Source organism: Channa argus, chromosome 3, assembly GCF_033026475.1.
Source record: "Channa argus isolate prfri chromosome 3, Channa argus male v1.0, whole genome shotgun sequence".
NCBI classification, from domain to species: domain Eukaryota; kingdom Metazoa; phylum Chordata; class Actinopteri; order Anabantiformes; family Channidae; genus Channa; species Channa argus.
Genome location: NC_090199.1, coordinates 23,242,543 through 23,265,826, shown reverse-complemented (window position 1 = coordinate 23,265,826; position 23,284 = coordinate 23,242,543). Strand labels below are relative to the sequence as shown.

At 40.9% G+C, this 23,284-nt stretch overlaps 1 protein-coding gene across 1 annotated transcript in view; it reads right to left on the bottom strand.

Annotated features, from left to right (window-relative positions):
• Positions 1-881: 881 nt before the first annotated feature.
• xylt1 (xylosyltransferase I) overlaps positions 882-23,284 on the bottom strand; it is a 75,153-nt gene continuing 52,750 nt past the window's right edge. The window contains exons 6-11 of the mRNA XM_067498962.1: positions 21,973-22,189; positions 21,368-21,544; positions 18,059-18,324; positions 14,033-14,231; positions 7,269-7,602; positions 882-3,626 (exon numbers count right to left, since the gene is read on the bottom strand). Of these exons, the coding sequence (XP_067355063.1) occupies positions 3,304-3,626; positions 7,269-7,602; positions 14,033-14,231; positions 18,059-18,324; positions 21,368-21,544; positions 21,973-22,189 (1,516 nt within the window). The 3' untranslated portion in view covers positions 882-3,303. The remainder of the gene's footprint in view (positions 3,627-7,268; positions 7,603-14,032; positions 14,232-18,058; positions 18,325-21,367; positions 21,545-21,972; positions 22,190-23,284) is intronic.

The following is a 23,284-nucleotide window of genomic DNA, read 5'->3' as shown; positions in this document are numbered from 1 at the left end:
TGATCAACTTAAAACATTTTAATTAATGCAACTTTTATAGAATAGAATACTTTAAACATCACATTTTGATAAGTGTCTTCTTTGCAAGACTGATTTAGGTTATGATGATTTGAAACAGTTTTATTTGCACAAATAACATCTGATAAAAATATCCCTAAATTAAAATGATTTAATAAGAATAACACATAATGATCCCAAGGAGTGAATAAAAATATACAGCATTAAATGCATTGTTATGCCTCCTTAAATGGACGTGGGCTATACTTAAAAATAACATGTATTTAAAAAGCAACAACAGAGTAATGGTAGAAAGATGTTTCAGCAGACACTGTGTTTGGTATTAGCCACAGTATGCTCTATAGTATATTACTGCTATAGCACACAGTCCACAGTTTTCATAGAATTTTATTTCCAAAAAAGAATCAGAAAAGTAAAACAAGCCAGTCAAGTACAACAAAACAAATCTCGCAAAGGGAAGAAAAAAAAAAACCTGATATAGACAGAAGGCCTGATGATATATACAACAGCAGACATCTTTTTGGTGTTGCAGTACCAGTGAATCACTCAATGGACTCATGGTATTCTTCACATAGTGTCAAAACAAATAACAAAAAAAAAAAAAAAAAGGCTTTTTTTTTTTTAATGGACAGAGAAGTTTCTAAAATTCAGCTAAGGCACACAGAACCTCCCCAGAATAAAATAACGGGGGAAACGTCAGTCAGAGAAATTTGTGCAACAGTTGCTCAACAATACATTCCAGCAAGAACAACAACAATCTGGCATGTGATTTTCTCTGAGAGGCATATAGGACATTTTTCTTTTGTCACAGCTGTCCAAAACACAGAAACAGGTTATGTACTTTGATCAATAAACACCATCGATTCACTCATTGTGCCCAATTAAAGACACATCAAAAACTCTTAATAGTTCAATGTAATTTTACCACATCTGTATTTACATGTACAATATTTCAATACAAAATACCTATGTACATCTTCTTCATTTGTTAATCATTTTGTTACAAAATAGGACTTTCACACTGACTGGTTACATTTATTTAATTTACCTTTTCCCAAAACTGTCATTGAGCTTACATAATAATATGTACTGAGTAAAGTAATTGTGCAGAGCATGGCGGCACTAAAAGATAAAAGATGCCAGTAGCAGAAGCCAGCCAGTGGAGACACAATTGTCTTGTATTGTACAACCCAACCCCCGAAACAGTGTAGAATTGAGAAGGAAGGAGGGACAGCAGGTAATAGACACATCTGACAGAGAGGCAAGGTGACCATTAATGAACAGTAATGTCTCTTAATTAACACTCACTTACGTAGCTCGTGTGATGGCTAAACAATGTTGACAATCACAAATTGATCTCCTAATTGGGTTGGGATGAAACTTCAATTTACTTCAAAGTAAAACAAATATATGGCCCTCTTGTTCAGGATGCGTGGTGGGACATTGCTACCCTCAGTGGAATTAATTCATCTCAAATGTCCGGATATCGTCTTGGTGGCAGAAAAGGTACTTCAAATGTAGACACGGTTTAAAAGGTGCAGTAGACTCGATCTAATACATTATGCATTTTGCAATCAAGACACAATATAATATTCACTTGAATTTGTACATTATTGTCACAGCATGAAGATCACTACCACTCACTATCATTCTGAAACTGACAGGAAGCATAAAACACCAAAAAAGCACAGTTTCTCCTTGAATCTAGACGTTGTTCGATGTGTTCGTGGTGAGGAGTGGTTTTGTTTGCCTTCTCTGTTCGATGAGGTTTTAGGTAGCTGACCTCTGACCTCACGTCAGGGTGGCTCTTGTGTCTCTTGTGATGCACTTGGCAAACAGCCATGTAAAAAAACCAAGACAAGAAGATCTATTCAGACAGGACAACACTGACTAACACACAGGTGTGGGCCATAAAAAGGTACAGTATAAGTTTGGGGTGTTGGCCTTTGTAAATAAAGGCGGCTTTTCTTACAAAAAAATATTATTCATGCTGCCAAGGCAGCGTTGCAGGTATTTAGTCACTGACTAAAATTATCAGTATTAATATAAGCTCATAAATAAATAGCGACTCATGGACTCACCCTCCCCTCATTCACACAAGTTTTGATATTAATTATGTACAACATAAACTGTCCTTAATGACTGGAAGAAAGTAAAAAACAAACTGACACCGAAAAACAAGAATGAGGATTTTAAGGTAAAGTTTAAGGCAGTTTGGTAAGAAAACCAAACCCCAGACAAAACAATTCTCTCTTTGTGGTCTGCCTGTCATGACATCTGGGTTTTATTGTGGAAAACAACACAATGCAAATGTTAAGTCCTAAAATGCTATTGTACAACAATCAAAAATGAGGCATTTATGAATTTAGAACACTAAATGGTCTACATTAAATTTCTATTAGAATCCAAACGCTTGTAGTTATTCTGAGAAGGCCTCTTTTAAATGCATTTCCGTTTTATCCATATGTATGAAATGTGACTGCAGCAGCACTGCCACAACGGTTCCACATCCTGATCAGGCACTGAACTGAACTGAGTTGTGCTGCTCTTACTGATTTATTCTGCCGATTACCAAACTGAGTCACTGAGCTATCAGAAGCTCAAGAGGTCTAAAGTAATTGGCTTTAATGATGCTAAAATATTTGTTGTTCAAAGTTTCTGTGTGGGGAAGTGGGAAATTTGCTTTTAACTATGCTTTAACTATGCTGCGTGAGTCAAAATAATCTTTTTCAAGCTGTTTGGTTGCATCTGAACGCTTTGTTTTCTTCTTGTTTTGGTAGTACTGGCATAAACTTTAAGGAGGCATGTCAAATTCAGTACCAGGCTACCTCCTCACGTATATCTGACAGCTAAGGCCTTATCACAGCAGAACTTCATCTGCTACTCCCATGACCACTGTGGCCTGTGCTGGGCTTTAAAAGCTGACTTCATAAAATTCATTCAGCAGCAAAATAAATGCTCAAAAATTGCAAACGTTTGATCACAGTAAAACTCAGCCATGAGAAGAAAAATAAATACACTGAGAAACTGGAATAGCTAAGCCAGCATAATCCCCTAAATGGAGGAACCCGGTTGGAGGATCTGAAAATCATTCTTCTCGATTTCTGTCCAGGCACCCCTCACCAACCTTCCAAAACAATCCACTTTTTTGTTTCCTTCCTTCTCCTCCCAAGATGGAAGAAGAACACTGTCTCTCCTCTCACCTACAGCCATTCTCTTAAATAAATAAAAATCGACAGTGACTCTCCTGTTCCCTGGCCTCCGGTCCAGCTGGAGGCCTCGCTGCTACCTGATGCGCCCTTCTGCACGTGGAGCTCCCAGGTGGGATTTGGGATCTGGGCTCAGAGAGCTCCATGGGTTCTTGGAGCAGGCTTGCATGACAGGGCAGGCGGTTGGCCCCACAGCACAGACATCGGCCGCTTCCCACAGCTCGCCCACCAGGCTGTCTAACCAGTGCTCCAGCTCCAGGCCTGTCAGGGCAGCGTTCCTCTTGGCCTGCTCCACGTAGCCCAAGCTGACAGGGATGTTGAGCACTGGGTTGAGGCCGTGGAAACTCTGCTCCATGTAGCTGTTTTTCGTTGGCCCGTTGTGGAGCTTCAGTGTATCCTCTGGAGAAATGTGAAGGAAGAGAGAGAGAGAGAGAAAGAGAGAGAGAGAGAAGAGAATGTGCAGAGAGAGATAGCCAGTGGCCATATAGAGAAAGGGGTTTGTTAAAGGCAAAGAAGAGAGGCATGAATTTAAAAATATCAAAGCAGATAGGCCAGAGAACGTGATGTGTTATCATTATCATTCATAAACAGCATAAACTGGATGCTAATTTGCTCAGATTGACTTCTATGAGTGGACTCCCTAACCCCAGTTCTTTGATGTGGTGTGTCAAAACCACTGCCTTTGCAAATGGTCAGAAACACTCAGACGTGCCCTTATTCTTTTTTTCCCATGACGATCAAGCTCTGCAGGACGACAGAAACAGAGACATAACTTCTCCTTCAAACTCCTTCCCCACCCTGAGCTGCACTGAAGCTGTAAATTCCTCGCCGGCTGTCTAACTGGGATGCTAGCCATGCCTTTCTAAGTGTGGCTGCTGAACACAAACTCCCTCTCGCCCAGATGTTAGCAGGCATCAGCACTTTTCATGCACCGGTGACAGAAATATGTTGTCAGACATGAGGTGTTCCAACCAGGCAGGGCGAAGTTCAACTCATGCCAGCAAGTTTTGTGGTAGCACCGTGTGTTATGAAGTCCTGCTTCTTTGTAGTTTGTGTAGAATTTTGCCTTTGTGTATAAAAATGTGTAGCACACATGTATGCATGTGTTTGCTCTTCCCAGTAAGGGTGGAAGGCCACGTCATAATGTTTTACTGGCATTGCTTGTAGGAGGGAAACCTGGTGCCAGATAAGGCAGTAAATTATAGACGGGTGGACGGAACAAGACAAAACCACATATTACAACACAGACACACACATAGTTGTGCTTTCTATAGTTGAGAGGGCACTCATTTACATAATGCATTCCCCTGCTTCTTACCCGAACACTTTAACCATCACAACCACAGTAAGTGCCAAATCCTAACCTCTTATTCAAAACTAAACCTACTTCAAACTTTAATCCTAAAAGATCTTAACGCAAATTTAATGTTTTCACTAGTGCTTGCCCAATGCGCACAAGTTTCCTTTCATACTATACGAACATGTTTAATGTACAACATGACATTAGCGACAAAGAGAAGAAGCACTTCTGTGTTTGTCGCATTTGACTGAATAACATAAAAAGTAAAACAAATAAAGCTGCGTGTTTAACTGATTGTATAAAAAATGTTTACGGATTTAAAGTATGCAAGCACAGGATTAAAATGGGGCTATAGTTTGATCCGTTGTTTGATCCGTAAGTTAAAAAACGCAAAATGTTATGCAATAATATAACTCACGTGAAACAAAAATCGGATTCGACCTTTAATTTTAATTTGTTTTTAAGATAAATGTAAACAACTTACCAACGCATTCTAACACAGCAACCCTGCAATCAATGTTACGAAGCACCACTAATGGATTTTGTATTTATTTGCCACTAATCTTATGCCTGAGCTGTAACACTGCAGGGAATACAAATGATTACAAAACAGGGGTTTCCATTCAATTAGCACCAGGACATTTTTCACCTTTTCTCCAAACATACATAAAGCTAAACCATATTTGCATATTGCAAATGGACCTAAACACCCATAAACTTGTAATGAATATTTAACCCGTATGCTCACACAACAGAACCACAGAGGCTCAGGTTAAAGACAAAAGCTGGAACTTTATTTGTTGTTTCTCTCCATCATTAAAATGGCTCAGTGAGATTATTAAACGGAGAAAGACGTGATTATGCTGAAACTAGCGTCTCAACTCTCATGTGACTTCCGTTGCAAACTGGCCTAGAACAAAGCATTCTTAGCTCTTACCAATCTGGCTGAATGATTTAATTGTGTCAGTGTTTTTGGAGGGTTAAGTGCGCTGTTGTTTAACACTCTGTTTAGTATGTATGAGCATCTTGCTGGGTTATTAGAGGGGACTTGATGACAAACAACCAGGGTCTGCAGAAAGCAGAAAGCCTAGAGGCCTTATTAGAAAAGACTTTTCTGTTTGTTACTGTGTCTGCAAACATTTTGAAACACCGAAACTGGTAAAAATAAAAAAATAAAAAAATAGTGAAAGTGGAAACTAAGTTTACGTCAACATAACCTCCACGTGCTTTCATTTTATATACACTACATGCAGTGGAGATCCTGGAGTCGGTTGGGGCCCTAAGCAAAAATGTATAAATCATAAATCCACTGTGCTTAAGATATGGAAAATACCATAAAACACACACCACACTGCACATAGCACAATAATGTATACTTGTCCAAATTGCTTTGCATCTAAATTTCCTAACTTAGCATTCATAGGTTGACAGTTAGCTTAGTCGGACACGGCTTTCATGAGCTTACTAGAGAAAAAAGACTTGTCCGAGTTAGCTGATCATTTGCAGACTGATAGCTAAACTAACAAGTTGACTTCTGGTGTCCCCACTTTGACTCCAGCAAAGGTGGACACATCAGGCTGCTCTGCTAACTCAGTTAGCTAAGTTAGCTTGTGTTTAATGTCAAAGTGGGCAAATGAAACAAAGCGATACCAATGGAAGTTCTGTCCATTGGTTTAACATTTGGCAGCCCTTGGCAGCCCCCTACTGGTCTGGAGCCCTAAACAGTTGCCTCTGAGTACGTGTAAGACTAATGATCTAGAATCAAGAAAATAATTTTCTTCTTTCTCCTTTTAGAAAATTCATTAAACCACATGACTTCTATTGACACAGGTTAAACTGTCCCACATCCATAGATTTTTAAAAAAAGTTAAAACAACAACAAAACACTAAAACACTGTCTGAATATGGTCTTTCGTGTGCTACTTAAACCTCCTTAACCTGCTGAAACATACAAAAGCTCTAATAGTGCCCTGTGGTAGCTGGCGCCAAGGCTTAAGCACCAGATCCTTTAAGTCTTGCAAGCTGCAAGGAGAAGTATATATGGATTAGACTTGTTCCAGTACACCCCCAACACCTTTTCACAGTCTATCCTCTGTAGGACATCACTGCTGACCAGGAGCTCACCAACAAATCTGAACGACTCAGAGACAGTCCTACCCTGTCACCTGTCCAACAGCCCTTATACTCAGGTTTTAATACTTGCCCACGGTCCCACATTCACCACGTTAACTATGAAAACTTATTTACTTACTGTTTAGCATATCCTGAACCATGACAAGGACACTTTATTAATGTCATCTGTGAGTGGTCAGAATGTTTTGGTCCATCTCTTTATAGCTCTTTATACTGAGGTACTTTCCCCCACTGGTTATATTTGATGATATAAAGATGCAAGAATCAAGACTGGTCATCCAACCTTTATGTGGTGCAGTTTCGACAAAGAGCCAAAGCTTTACGTGCTGTTTATTCAATTCTGTTATGTCTCTGTTCAGTGCAGGCTGATGTGTAGTGAAGTATTTGGCATTTAGAGTAACACAGAAAGAGACTTAACACCTTAGGTGCTTCTTGATAAATGATTAAATCCTGATAATGCACAACTGTGCAATGAATCTAGCAATGCTGTCTGTACAAATAACAATGAATAGTAATTTTCTGTCATAGTAAAATTAAAACAAATAGCATGCAAAAGTGCATGCTGGTTACAAGTTAGGCACATGACAAGGACAGGAGCTCCTTCTCACCTTGTCGTATGGGCTGGTGCTTGTTATAGGCCAACGGGGCAATAAGGAACCTCATCTCAGCCACAGGACTCCAGTGGTGCAGGATGCGGACACTCCACACTCCAGGTCGCAGAGGCTGGTTAAGTGGCGGGTGATAGTGGGTGAACTCTGCGCTGGAATCGATCAGAATGTCATAGGTCGCTGCGATGACGTTGGTGGGGTCGATCCACACGACTGTGACGGTAACGTTGGGCCCTTTGCTCCACTTCTGCATTCCCACTGTCTCATCCATGGGCCCCATAAGGCCGCCAAAGTTTCTGAATATGCGTTCTTTAGCATCCCACTCTGTACCGATCTGACAGTGGAGAGAAGAATGTGGAAAAGAAGAGTGAGTGAAAAAATGGAGTAAAGACTTAAACGAAGAGAGAAGCAAAGGCGAAACGAGATAAGTGTTTATAAATTTACTCCTACTACAGCAAAGATTGTTCATAAATAATAATAATAATAATTATTAATTAATATGTGTCACAATTTGACCACACTATTAACCAATATCTCTACAGTTATCATGGGAAACAATCTACAGCATGCAATTTCAACCAACTTCACCACACTGCAGCAGAACCAGTGTATAACGTAATAATATGCAGAAGCTGACAAGCCTGATTGTTTCCTTCTGCATGTTTTAGTCTGAGTATATCTATAACAAAGACAATGAAAGGCAGGCAGTGGAAGCTGCATAGACTCCAACTCCAGAAAATCCCCTAAGGGTGAAGATTAAATGCATCCATGTTTGCTCTCTAACATTTTTTTTAGAAATAGTGAGATAGAAGGCAACGAACAGCACAATCCAGTGTGTGAAAACTATTTGTCCAAAACAGTAACCACAGTAGAGAAAAAAGACAAAGACAAAGGAAGACACTGGGTACATGCAGACAGTGTCCACAGTCTTTTGAGAGAAAAAAGTTGTCATCTTTTGCCAATATTGATCCTACCACCCTGCAATTGTAAATTGAAATTAAATAAAACATAAACGAGAGAACAGATAGAGAAATAAAATTGTAAAGGTACATAAATGAGATAACTGCCCTTTTTGTCTTCACTGCGATCAAAACTGTAACTGAAGACATGTAATCTCTGTGTGTATGTGTGTGTGTCTGGGTGTGTGTGCGCATGCGCGTGTGCGTGTGTGCATGTGCGTGTTGGATTGCAGCAATTGCAAAACCATGTGGTATGCAAAATGAGAGAGTAATTGGAGGGGGAGGCAACACGCACACACATGAACTGATGGTGAAAGCTGTCCAGGGTGTTGGCAGAAATGTGAGAGTGATGGTGGTTTTAGGAAGTGCTCAGCCCTCCAGTGGTAGGTGATTAACACAGCCTCACCCTGCTGGACAATCAATGGCTGACTGGAACTGACTCTGTATTGCATCCTTTGAGGGTTGAGATTGCGATGTACAGTATAAATAGACACAACTTGCATAAATGAGACACACAAAGACAGAGTGTGTGTTTGTCTTGGCCAAACGCAAAAGAAACCTCACTTTCGTCTTAATTATTGGACTCACCTCTGCCATCCCTGCCTCTTGGACCTTGGGTCTTTTCTCTTTAAATTACTAATGAACTCTCTCGTCTGGCACCTCTGTAGCTCATTACTTTATTCAAGGCTGACTCGCCGGCACACACACTACATCCCCAATTGATTGGCAGCACTCTTGTTCTAAGCCCCAGAAAGAAATGAAGGTAGTATTGACAGAGGAACCTCACTGTAATCCACTGGGACAGAGCCTGCAGACGGCTGACTAAAGGCAGAGTTGTGAGAGGAAGATTCTGACAATGTTCACATGCTGTGGGACCCCTGAGACCTTCTTCTTGTTCTTGACCACAGTTTATCTGCACCGACACAACCACTGTACGGCTTAAAAGGTATTTAAATTTTTTACAGGCTTATGACCATTGCTCAATATGTACAACAGTTAAAACAATGATACTGGGTAAAAGAAGGCACCACAGAAGAGTAGAATAGCTATAGGTACCTATTAGACATTATACTGACAAATACACAAAGTTGCCTTCAGATCAGTTAGAACATTTCAACAACATTCACATCAGTTTTTTAAGTGAATAAGGTACCGACCTCTCAGGGATTCAAGTCAAAGTAGACCTGCTGCTAACAGATAAAGCGGCCAGTGACAAGAATTTCTTCCAGTATAAAACTAGGTCAAACTTGGATTAACTTGTGGCCCATTTCACCCTCAGTCTATAGCTCACGATGACCTTTAAAATCAACCTGTCCCTTGCTGCTTCTACCCAATTAGCTTTGGCTTAAGCCCCATGCACCATAAAGCCAAACGACCACCTTAAAGCTTTACTTTGGTTGGTAACTAATGCTGTTCTTGCAACCTCACAGCAACCTTTAATCACCTTTAATTTCAGCAGATTTAACCCTTGTTATTTGAAACAGAAGTATCTCCTACTGTCTAATCCACAGTGAGCACATCCACTACTGTACATCAATCTAATTACTTTGCTTTGACCCATTTTATTTGTATCATCCTCAATTCCCTACATGACATAAAACACGAAATGCTCCCACTTCGTAACCCACCTCTATTACATTTCTTCTTCTAACCTGCCGACCCCGCAAACCTTTCCTCCGTGTCCCCGACTTGTCGGCGCCCACAGTCTGACACCTACATTTAAGACGATAGGTCAGTTTGATCAGGCAGCAGCATGGACAGTCCCAGTCTACATCTGGCCCTGCTGAAAAACCGTAGGGCAAAAATGCCCCTTGAGGCTCCGTTCGGAGGCTCATTAATGGCACTTTTTGTGAGGGTAATCAAACCCAGGTGTTCAGCAGCAGCACCAGAGGACTCCCCTGGGGCACTGTTTACACTGCAGAGGGAGCTTTGCTAATAAAGATACATTGTGCAGCAATGGCTGAAGGAAGGGTGGGGAACAGGGAGTGCTCAAGACCGAGAACAGAACACTTTGTGTTAAAACGATACTTAGTTTGCTTTCTTGCCTAGATTGAAATAAGTAGATATCATTCTCATGTTTATACGATAAAAAAAATGCTACTGCCAGCAGTAATGGCTCAGCACAACAACTGGAAACAACTGAGAATAAGTGCAGTTTTGAGTTACTACTCTTTCTTTATTAATGCTAGTTAGCATCTTCCTGTTTCCAGATTTTGTACTAAGCTTGATAAGACAAACAACATTAGCTTGGTGGACTTCACAGTGTCGATTTTTCATCTAACTTTTAACAAGAAAGTAAATAAGCCTAATTCCCCAAATTTATACCTTTTCATTAGAGTTGAGTGACACACTGGTACATCCAACTCACCCTCTCTCCTTAAGATATCGTAGCAGGGAGACTCTGCAGATGCTTGATTTTGTGCATGTCAAAAGTGCAGATGTCAAACTCTGTAGCAGTTTTTGAATGGTGTCAATAGGCCAAGTAAAACCAGAGTTTTATAAAAGGTTCATTTGTGTTCAATTACACAAATTAGGATGCATCTAGCAAGGCTTCATCTTGAACATTGTCACCTTTTTTAAATTGAAATTCCTTTACTTTTTCTTTTGCTGGAACACAATATCTGTTTCTTGTGTGGTTTTAGTTTCAATGTCTTAATACATTATGTCAAAATGAAAAAAACATACACCAACTGGAAACAGTTTTAAGGTGAAATATAAAGGTGAGATCAAAAGTACTCAAAAACTACTACATATACCCTGGACTCCAGAGGATTAACACTGCCATTTTTTTCTTTCGCCTTATCCCTTGAGTTCAGGGTCGCCACAGCAGATCATTTGTCTGCGTGTTGATATGACATAGTTTGGCACGTCGGATTCCCTTCCTGAGGCAAGCAGGGCTTCAGACCGGCACTGCATGGCTGGGGATGGGGATGGGCTGTTAGGGGTTCAGTGTCTTGTTCAGGGACACTTCGACATGTAATCGGGAACAGTGGGGAACAAACCTCCTACCCTATGGTCGGTAAGCCACTCTACCAACTGAGCCATTGCTGCCCCATAGGATTAAACCTGCCAATAGCTGGTGTAATTTTCTTAGCACCTCACCTCACCTCACTTTACCTGTGTGTTATTTATTTATTTTGATATACCATAACAACAAATTGGAACTAAATCCACACTTTTTACTGAGTTTGACATCAGCGGATATAACATGAGGGACTTCGAGTTTGAGCAAAATAAATTAATAAATAAAGCTGAGTATATTCGAGACAAAACATCACTAGATAGATCCTAATTTACGCAATCGAACACACTCAAACCATTTATCATAACTCTGGTTTTACTTGGCCTTTCGATACCATTCATTCTGCCATAGAGATTGACATCTGCACTTTTTGACATGCAGCGCCTCATTTTCCTGTTACTTTATCTTAAATAGAGAGTGTGATTTGGACATGCAGGGACGTCTATCGCCTCCAGAGGGTTAATCTACTGATAATTATAATAATATACTGTAACTAGCTAGCATAGCTTTGACATCTAACTATGCATGGCACAAGGTGTTTAAAATCTGTTTAAACACCTTGAGTTTAAAAAAGCTGTTTTAATCTGTTTTAAAAACAGATTAAACAGCTAAATAATAATTTTTATAAATAGTGTCTATGACACTCAAATTGTTTCGTTTTCTCTAAATCCACAGCCCAGATATTAAAGCCCAGATTCTCTTGAATCGGTCCACTCAAGAAGATAATAACATAAAATTTACTTGCATAATTTATCTTGATACACACATCTATCTTGAATGCGCAGGAGATACAGCAGGTAACCATAGGTAACTAACTTTAGTGAACATTGCATTGCATTCTTCAGCTAAAAGAAAATTTATAAGTTTGTTGGCTAGATAATGTTTACAACAGACTTCCAAAATCCTGCCTTGCTCTTCTGCAGTACAAACTTTTTACAGAAGTATGCATGCTCTTAGGATAGCGCAAGACGGGGAGTTGGGGGAAGGGTGAGGGCGATCTTATCCTTGTGTTTCAGTGTGATGTCACAGTGGGAGCAGCTTCAATGAGGCTTCTCTCTTAGAGTGAGATTACACATTTTGAATAACTTAAAAACACCTTGAAGAAAAAAGTTCAATACTTTGACAGTACAGCGGGGCCCCTGTCATCACCTTAATCCAACCCAGAGCTAATTTTTTCTTTGTTTTTCATCATACCTGCTCTCTAAGAGACACCTGGGGTATTTTACAATTGATTTTGGAACCACACAAGCCCTCTCTACTCTCTCCCAGGATATTTTATACATATTGTATCACAGACTAAAACCATCAGTCAAAGTCAGTCATTTTACTCTGTGAGATTTGATCAACACAACTTTAATATAGTACCTCAATGTCAAGTCTGACTTGAGGCGAAAAACGAATTTTAACTGTGAGCGCTTTAAGTGTTCTATACTAAATAATGCTGTAAAAACGCCTATAAAGGCAGATGGGAGGTGGTGGTAGCGGAGTGAAAGGAAAGACATATCTGTCTTTTATCTAAAGGAGGACAACGAACACATTGTTAAGCCAACCATATGGTTTATCTAGCAAACCCCAGCGTATAGCTGTAGTATAATGGGTCATATCTGCTAAGTTGACAAGAAGCACCGAGCTACTGCTGCTACGCCATGCAGTCTTATTTAAGCTCTTTATGTTCGTGTTATGAATGACAGATGGACAAACTGACTGACTGACAGACACTGCACAGTGCCAGACAGTGAATGCTTTCTTAGGCTGAGCATCCAGATAAAAGCCACAGCTCCCATCCCTACTCTGTCACTCATGGATTCATGAGCTAAACTCACAAACAGAGATTAGGGAGAGAGAGCCACATGACGACTGAGTGTCTGGGTCTCATGAGTTCACTTTAAGGTTGTTGAAAGAGGTCAAACTGGGCTGAGGTGTGTCTAGGTGTTTTGAGTGTGGTCCACAGGCAAAATCAAAGCAAACAAACTCCCGTCACAAAGCTATTGACATTTGTGCATCCTCCAAAGCACCGAATCATACACTTTAAACGAAAGAAAAAAAAAGATCAATTTACATTCACTCTGTTAATTTTGTCCTTTTAAAGAGACACTTTGTGGCTGTCACTTCACAGTGAGCGGCTGTATCCTAAACAGGCGTTGTGGTAAACAGAAACACAGATTAACATAACAAGACAATCAAGGGAAGCATTCCAGTGTGAAGGTGAGAAAACTTTCTATTAGGAAACAACAAATAAGCAGCACACGAAGCGCTCATCCCTATAAACTTGGATGAATTCAATCAATTTACATTTTACAAGGCCATTACATGCAGCAGTTTAATTGTGTGGAGATTCAGTGCTATGGGTCTTGGCAAGGTCGCCATAGCAATTATTATACACTGATCGCCTACAGCATTAATGTTACCTGGTGGCTTTAATTTGGGGGTGAATAGGGGGTAGCATGGGCGCTCTAACTGGTCAGAGGTTATCAGCAAGCTGTAATGCCCTGATGCGTCCTGACACCTTTTACCCATGCCGACCCGTCCACCAACATGAAACCCACCAGGCGGTGCTGTGGATGATCGGTGCAAGGTCACCATTGTAAAAAGCCTTATATCTCACCTGTAATTATATGCTAAACAGGTATGCATTTCCCGTGTGATGCTTAGGGGCTTAATGGAACTCAATTTCATGACACTGGCAATGGCAGACTGACTGTTTTGTCACTTAGGCCAAATAAGCACCTTAAATGTATATTAAAAAGAGATGCTTCCCCGTGCAAGTCTGTGTGCTGACTCACCTCAGCGAACTGCAACCTGCTGAATGTGCTGGTGGGAGGGGTGCTTAGCTTGAAGCTCTTCTTGGGTGCAACCCATGTCTCCATAGTCTCCAGCTTGCTTGTTGCCAAGTTAGTGGCATGGTGCTTCACCAGGTAGCCCTGGAACTGGTCCGACTGGAAGTAGAGATGCACCGACACCGGGTGGCCCATGGGGAAGTACCTGGCAGAACATTGAGTCCATTAGCAAACCTGATACCTACTGACCCACCTGCTGTGCCGCCTTTTAGGGCCAACAGTGTAAGAGGAGAAGAATATCTAGATTAATCTGGATAACACGTGGAAAGGGACCGGCCTTGGACATGGTAATGTGGATGGATGCTAATATATGCTTGCAGTGAAGGTTAGTGGGAAGTAACTGTGCTCTTTGACTGTGTGATACTGTACGCCCCAAATTAATTCAGTGGCCTTTAACGGAAAGTCAACTGTTCAACGACATGTGTCAACCCTGCTGTTACTTAAGTATTGGTTGCTGGTTGCTGGTTGCTATGCAACGTACACAATTTCTTTAAGCTCACACATGACTACTACAGTAGATCGATTATAAGTAAGGATATGGTGAACGCTTAATTTCGGTAATACTACCTCTGAGTACTTAACTAACTTAACAAACAAATAACAAACTTATTTTATGGTAATTGTTACTTTATATATTTTAGGTTGGTTCAACATGTGCTCTGGTTCTGAAGTGAGAGGAATGTTCAGGAAGACATACGAAAAGCTACAGAAGCTACAGAAAATTACAGAACACACACACAAAGACACACACACAGCTGGGACAGCTCATAAAATTCGTCTGAACTTAAACCGAAAGTCTTAACACACACACACACAAACTAAACAAACTGGGGAACTAAGTTGAACTGGGACATCCAGTCAGCTGAAGCCGAATGAAGGTGTCACCCCTCTGATTAGTCTGTTGTTTGTTCGTGTGTTGCTTCATACGTGGCAGGGGCCAGCCCTCGGGGCAGCCGGCCCGAGTGACTTCTGGTAAAACAAAAAGGGACCAGGGTGTGCGCTGCTGGGGAACACTCCACAGCTGCTCTATGTAATCTCCTTCTTGCCCAGATTTCTCACCCTTTGTCTCTTCTGCTTCCTTAGACTTGTTTTGGCAGCAGATTCAGATTAGTCAGAGCTCTGAACACACACACATACACACACACGCACACACAAATTAACACTCTCACACTCTTTTCAGGTTCCCCAGTGCCCAGGGCCTCATCAGTATTCCACTATACGACCAGGAGTCAACCCGTCCCGGTAAATGCTACCCTGACAAGCAGAACAGCAAATATTTACACCCACAAGGATAGCAGTGCACACTCCCGCCTCTCCTGCTCCCTCTCCCTGTGTTTCCTTTCTGCCTTTCTCTTCTTCTCTATTCTTCCATCAGCCTTTTCCGCTCCATTTTTCATCCTGGCTTCTCCCCATCCCGAAAGGGACGTGGTTGCCAGTGTATGAGGCAGTGAGAAGGGCTCGGGCGTAGCCTGCACAGAAGCTCCATTCAGGAACTCCATAGTCTCTCCAGTGGAGTCACAGCGCGCTGCTAAAAGAGCCAAATCCCTCTCTGTGGCCTTTTCCTCTCCGTTGCTCCAGTCTCACACTGAGTCTGACCCATCCATCTGTTGGTAGCACATCTGAATTCTAAATGCATGCACAATGTGAGGCTACACACAGCCATATAAGGGCAGACTTAAGACATGACACCAAGGTTAGATTTCAACATACACTGCTACATTAGGACTCATCTGCTATTTTGGACATGAAAGCAATTGCCTAATTGGTTTTAATTACTGAGCTTCATTATTAAAACAAGAAACAAATAATATGGCTCTGGTCTTGTGTAGTCATGCAACAAACATTGTGTATTCTATTATTTTGAATACAATTGTGGCTGAATTAAGAGAAACTCTCGAGGTCATGTTGTTTTGTTCAGCCTAAACTGAACAATGCCTCATTGCGGCTGTGTCCCACCTTCTGTAAATTATTATTGCGCAGTTAATGTGCCGCAGAATGAATAATTTTTAATCCAGAAGGATAGTCTTGATGAAGAGTTTTTAAATGTGTGGGAAATACCTTCAAAACAGTTATGTGGAATAAACTTGTGATTTTGCTTTTAAGTGATCAGCAGGTATTTTGTTTCCTGTTGTTTTTTTTTTTTTTTTGTATTTATTTATTTTTTAAAGAAAATCAGGTGAAAATCATGAAGGTAAAGCTAATTATGGGCTGCACTGGGGATAATTTTCATTATAAATCACAGATTAATAGGTCAGAAAAAGATGCCAGAAAACACTGAGGTAAAATCTCTTACAATTTTATCTGACCAGCAATCCTAAACCAATAGGTCATATCTGCTTGTCACTTATTCTGATGACTTACTGCTCACTACAGAAAGAAAGAGGGAAAAATATTCAATTTATTGTTTAAAATGGAATATAAAAGCTGGGACAGCTCATGAAATTCGTCTGAACTTAAACCGAAAGTCTCACAGTCACACACACACACACACACACACACACACACACACACACGCACACACACACACACACACACACACACAGTAACAGTACTAAACGTTTTCCTGCTTTGTGACCTTTGACCTTCAAACCATTTAAAATCTTAATTTGTAAACATTAAAAACTGGGTTTGCTTGTTTTCCTGTAAATGCATTTTCTCAGAGGCTCATTTCCTGGCAGTGACGGAGACTTGGAGACACCCAGTTTCTTTGTCTCTCCCATGTGCAAATACACACATGAACACACGAGTCCTGTATGTAAAAACCTTTTCCTTGGTCTGCTGCTCCCACTCTCTGTTTTAACAGATGCAGTGCATGACTAGAAACAGCTGCGGCCAATAGTCGGATTAGAGGTTTGACAGATGGAAACATGCTTCCTTTTTCTGCTCGGCTATACCCACAGAGCTTTACAGAACACCCACAAAGCAGCAGCAGCAGCAGGGTGGGTGAGCTGGGGGATGACGTCCTGCCATACCATCTCAGCTGATCTGAGGCAATTGGTTTTGTGTGAGTGAATGCTATCAGCCAGTTTACCTGAGGATTTGCCCGACTTTCCCGTGTGGAACAATATGAACTGGCAGCTTGGATGACGACCAATGAAAACAGCAGTAGATCACATCACAGTGTGTCTTCAAATATTGTTGAAACAACTGCTTTCCTCCATGCTGTGTTCAATTTGAATGGAGCTATCCTGTGTCAGGTGGGCGAACATCAACTTAATGTTTTTAGATGTCATTTAGATGAACATAATCTTACATCTTAATGTTTTTTTTGCTGTTGCCGGTGTGTTTGCTTTGTCTTTCGTTTTGAGGTAAGATGGAGCTTTTGTCACATACATGCAAATGAGCAATTTACACTTCTGCTGCTGCCTATTTAATTTATCACAGTTTTTAATCACTTGATGTCTCTGTTTCATTGTTAAGCAAGCAAACTAAAGAAAAGCTAACCCAAATGCTGCTGAAAATACATGCTGTGAAATCTCCTGGTAGATGAAGCTGAAATGTCCCATTTGGCCCTTACAAGTCATTATTGTGCTTTTTCCTTTTCATTTCTAGCACTTATGTACGCAATACTGTGGAATTCAGGCATTTCCACTGATAATACACTTGCCTAGAGGGCACGCTTTCAGTGCTATGACCTACAGCTTCATTATCACAGGGATAAATTGACAGAGCTTAATATCATGTTACAAAATGAAGAGCATTACCCAGAGTTCATTGCTGCTCATTGGAACAATTCATTGTTATCCTATTTCCATGACATGTGACCCCAGACAGAGACGATGGACCAACAGAGCTACAAAAGGTTTTTATGCATTTTGTGGTTTCTCATGCTAACACAGGTGTGGCTGACTTTAGAGAGGAAAAAACAAACTGCACCTGTGGACGTAAGTGCAGGTGTGTGGTGAGGAAGAACAGAGCAAAACAATAATAATAATGTGCATAGGTGAACCTGCATGTGTTTCCCAAACAAACCTGCAGCTGTGATCCCTTGGGTTGCCCTGCAGTGAGGCGGCGGCCCGCGCTAAGCCCAGTCGTGAGAAGGAGTGGTAGTAGGTGAGCTGCGTATCCGGCAGGCTGGCGAGGCCGTCTGGCTCATCGTACACATTCTCCCAGTAGGAGTTCAGCGCTGGAGTCCCTTGGGGAAACGGTCCAAACAAGTAGGTGTCCAGCTGGTTTACTATCTCCTGGTTCACGCTTGCTTCAAACTTTCTGGCAAAGAAGGTGGGCCGTGCAGTTTGCTGCAGAGGGAATGCAGGGGGTGTTGGGGAGGGGGGAAAAGAACAGCAAGGCAGGGAGGAATGAGATAAGGAGAAGAAAAAAAAAAGAAGATTAAGAAATGGTGGCATGCCAGGATGGCGGCAGGGGAACAAATGCGATGTGCGAGCAGGGAAGAAAGAGAAGGTGGAGAAGTTAGCAGATAAAAATGATGTAAATCTTGCATAAATAACAGAAAATGACTCTCTCTTTATCTCTTGCTCAGTCAGAACAAAAGGCCTGTAGGCCCGTGTCAGTGGTTCCCAACCTGGGGGTCAAGTCTCAAGGGGTCACAAAACATTTTGAGAGGTTGTGAGGTAAAAAACAAAGAAAATGGTTAAAAATAAACACTGACACATACTCAGAAGTAATATTTTTGTGTGTTTGGTGTCAGTAGCAGCTAGCTAATTTCCTTTTTCTTGACTGTAAAATGGACTCGCTTTTCAGACATCTAATATTAGCATTTCTTCTTCTAATAGTCACATTTTTTATTCACCAGATAAATGTTTTTCTCAAGGGCTTTAAAAATTATTCTAATAAAACAAAGAATATAAAACACAGGGATCACAACCCGACATGGCTTAATTTTAAGGTTTTATGAGCACAAATGCTTGGGAATCTTGGGAGTTCCCATGAATCACTGTTAGTCATTGTTATGGCTACTCATGGGAATGTAATCAATGTAATATTTCAATTACCAATGCTAAATATGTGTCTTACAGGAGGAGGAAACATACTGTTTATTTTCCTATGTGAATGAAAAAAGCCAAAACCTGACTGGCTAGTCAGGGTTTGTAACTGATACCTCAGATACAAGTAAAATAAAAATATTAAATAAAAGAAAAAATACAAAGAAAGTAAATAACTTGTAAAAACAATGCAAATATTAATGAGTTTTGTGCAGTGGCTGAGGTACTTGGTACTTGAGGTACTTGACTATGAAAGGAGGCATAACACTCCTCATAGACTTGTGCATGTGAACTGAACTGTCTTTCACTGTATTTATCCATCTATTCATCGGCTCTTTTCTCAAGAGGTCTATGTATTTGTCACTGTCTGGATGCTTAAACTCCATCCATGTCTTTCTCACTTCTTCTATTCCGAAAACACTGCTGCTTCTGTCGTTGTTGGTACATCATGAAACCTGCCACCTCCACAGCTTGGCCTGTGCACAGAGATATGTTTTCATTCCCAGACACAAAACTATTTACCGATAGTTACTCAGCATCAAACACCTCAGTGCTGCCTAATAAAAAAAATAAAAAAAATCATACACCTTATAAAGCTGTGGTTCATTTCTACCAGTTCAGCTTTTTCTCATGCTGGAGCAACGACTGTGGGATGTTGATGTGGCTTCACACTGTACCAAAAATTGCATTAACCTGCAGAGATTACATATTTCAAATGAACCGGGTTTAGTGTTTGCACATTCCAAAATCTTGTGTTTTTTCACATTTCCACAAAGAGGTCATATCAAGACATCTTTCCAACATACTTCTTGAATGCACCTAATTCTGAAACACATTACAAAGCAATAATGCACTTCGATAAAAAGCACATCGCCTCACTTTCTCTTCAGAATAACCCTTCACATGGTTAGAGCACTTCAAAATCACTATGTGGGAAACTAAACAGTCATACCTTGAATTATTCCTCTCATCTGCAAACCAAATTCGACTCTACTTTACTCGTCTATATCGTCTTTCCGCTGAAAGTTCAAAGGGAAACTGGGATCATGCACTCAATGGGATATTAAGTCCTATTAATACCGAGGCCTGGCTGGCTTCTGGAAAGGCTGCTTTTTTCCCAGGGTTGGACTTCACTGATACTAGGGTGCCAACCAGGCCCAGCGGCAGTGCCAAGGTGCTGTGGTAATGTGTTGGCACTGAACTGCCAGAGACTGAGGCGAGACAGACGGCAGACGGGCCTGGCAATGGGAAAACTGAGGTCAGTGCGACTGGTACGTGAAGGACAGGAGAGATGAAGTGACTCACAGCACTTAAAAAAAAAGAGTTGAAGTGATATTTAACGGTGGTAGAACATTTTCACTTTGTACCACTTCACTTTTTTAGGGGCACATTAAAAGTCTAACTCTGATACTGATTTTCTCTGGGGTCCTGGAGTCACAGCCACTCATTCACTTTCATTTTGAAAAGCTAACTAACCCTTTTCTCCCACTTACATCCAAGGCAAAGAGGATCTAATTACTATACATTTTTTTCATTTCAGGGTCATAGAAATCAAGACGTAATTTTTCACATATTGACTGTGAAAGCTGTGGGAACAGGCTGGATGGTCTGAGAGGACAGAACTTGAGGGCAGAGAATTTAGACACTGACTGCTACTGATTTCCCATGACGTACTGAGGTGTGTGTGCTGGAAGCATCCGTCAAAGGGATGTATTCTTTTCATTTTTATTTTGGTTCCTTTAAGGGTTTATTTGTTGTCGTCTGCTTCAGGACCTGGCCTTTAATCTGGAGGACTTCTGCTAAAGCAAGGAGCTGTATTCATTACACTGTTAAAAGTAATTTTCTGACATTGTGAAAACTAAAATTCACAATAATTTTACTTTACCTTTCCTCAAAGACTGTCAATGACAGAAATGCACCTATCTCGGTAACTTCTTCTTAAAGATTTTAAATTAGTTTTAGTTAAATCATCTTACATTTACTGACATTTGAGTTTTGGTGACGAACCTTTACTGTAAGTGAATGTTAAAGTGAATGTTGGCTTAAGTGAATGTTGATTTCATTTGTGTTCTTCTGTGCAACCTTTGTCTGTAGATCTTGCTATATATTTTGCTGTTTAGACATTTTTTCTGATGTACCTTATGTACCAATACATTCCCTCATTTCATCTCTGCCTTTATGACTGGATGCTGCAATTTACTTCACTGCCTCCAGCATTTGCCTTGTACGTGATAACTCCTTTTTGTAAAATGCAATTTTAGAGTTTTAGTTGTTCAATCACGCTGTGAAAGGCTGCAAGTAGAAAGGGAATTTGTCCAAATTATAGTCTTATTTTTACCTGGAAGCGGTGAAAGTCTGCGGGCTTGAAATCATTGGGGGAGCATCCACACCAGTCCACAATGTGCTTGTACTGGCACTTACAGCCCAGTTTACGGTTCCAGTTGGTGATGCGCAAGTTGTTATCCACCATGCTCTCACAGTGGGCGCTGTTTTCCAGCACTGTGTGGAAGAACGACTGGGAAAATATGAAAAAATGGGAAACAGGAAAGGGAGGTGGGGGAGGGCAGGGAGAAAAAGAGAAAATTAGAAAGCTGTATACATTTTATTTTTACACTGTCCAATTCACAAAAGGAAATATAGTAGCAGCAGAGAATGGAGATTCACAGGAGCTCATAATAAGCGTCCAATTTCCCCACAGATATTCAATTCTCATCCCATCCTTGTATACCCTTGGAGACCCTTGATATCCCCCCTTCACTTCGTAATTTAATGTCACTTTCAAGTTCTTTTTTCCCGTGCACATCTAACACACCACAGAAAAGGAAACAGTAAATGCAGCTTCTTTAACAGATGCAATGTAAGTACAAAGCAGTGCTTAGCTGTCAGTCAAAGATTAGGAAACATCTGAACAAGTGAAAGCGGCTGTGTGGTTCTGTGTGTTACCTCAGCAGGCAACAAAGTGTAGGCGTAGAAACGCTTCATGTTGGTGACCAGGTCGTCCTTGGAGTTGATGACATATTCCACGAACACACGGTTGAGAAGGAACCAGTCAGAACCGCCATCCACGCTGATGCCTTCTGGGATTTTACGGTCCCCCAGCCTCCACATGTGGGTGTCGCACTCATAGAACAGGCGATCCAGTCCCTGCTTACGGATGAACCTGACAAACACCCCCACACAGGTATAAAGTTTGAACTGCGTATTTTCAATTCCAAAAATAGTGAAATCACGTTAAAAAACATTCACGTACAAACAAGCCTTCTGTGGTTCCTCATGATTTTTTTTAACCGTGTGCATGATCAGCAGCTCATTTGTATTTTCCTCCCAGATTTTCTTTTTGTACCTTCTATAAACAGAACAGTTTCTGAGCAGTGCTCATCACAAGAGGCCCCTGTTGACTGTTAAGTGCAGGGAACACTGTTCTCTTTCAGCGAGAAATACAACACTTAAGTGAGTGGATGCAATTAAATATGGATGAAAATATGTTTAATTGATTTTTATCCGAAAATTGTTCTCGTGATTAAAAATAGAGCAAACCATATAAGGAAAATATGTACAAGTGATTATGCAGAAAGCTCAACTGTAAAGACAGAATGTGTGCATTCAAACCTTTCATTCCTTTGCAATACAGCGGCATTTGCCTCCTATCCTTGATCTAAAGTGACTTGACAAATTTGTCACATGCACTTGTCACTACACAGTTTAATCAACGGTAAAAAGCGTGACAGCCCACATACATAATGGATGGTGTTACTCCTGTGAATGTATGGGGTGTTAGATGGAGAGAGTCAAATTGAGGTCAGTTTGGTCAAATTGTCCCCTCGGTTCTGTGAACGGTGACAAAGTGTTGAGGTACTGACCTTGTGGCTTACAGCCACTTGCACATACACATTTACATCTACATTTTAGAAATTGGGAGTCGTGTATTTTCTAAACCATCCAAACATATGCATATACTGGTGAATTACCAAAATCATTGTTGTTGTTAATACTGGATAAAATCTGAAACAACAACACGCTCATCAAGCAGCACTGAATAAAATACTGTGACGGGAAACACAAAAAGGTACAGCTGAGTCATGCTGAGTCATCCATCCTTGCTGGGAGTTTGTTTTTTTTTTTCTCCATGTGTATTTTTGGGGTATTTTTCGCACACTGTTGGGTGATGGCTGGTTTTGCCACTGGGGCGCGATGGGGCAGAGCTGAGGGTGGCAGCAAAGACAGGCATTCCGGTAGTGACCTCGCAAGCTCACCC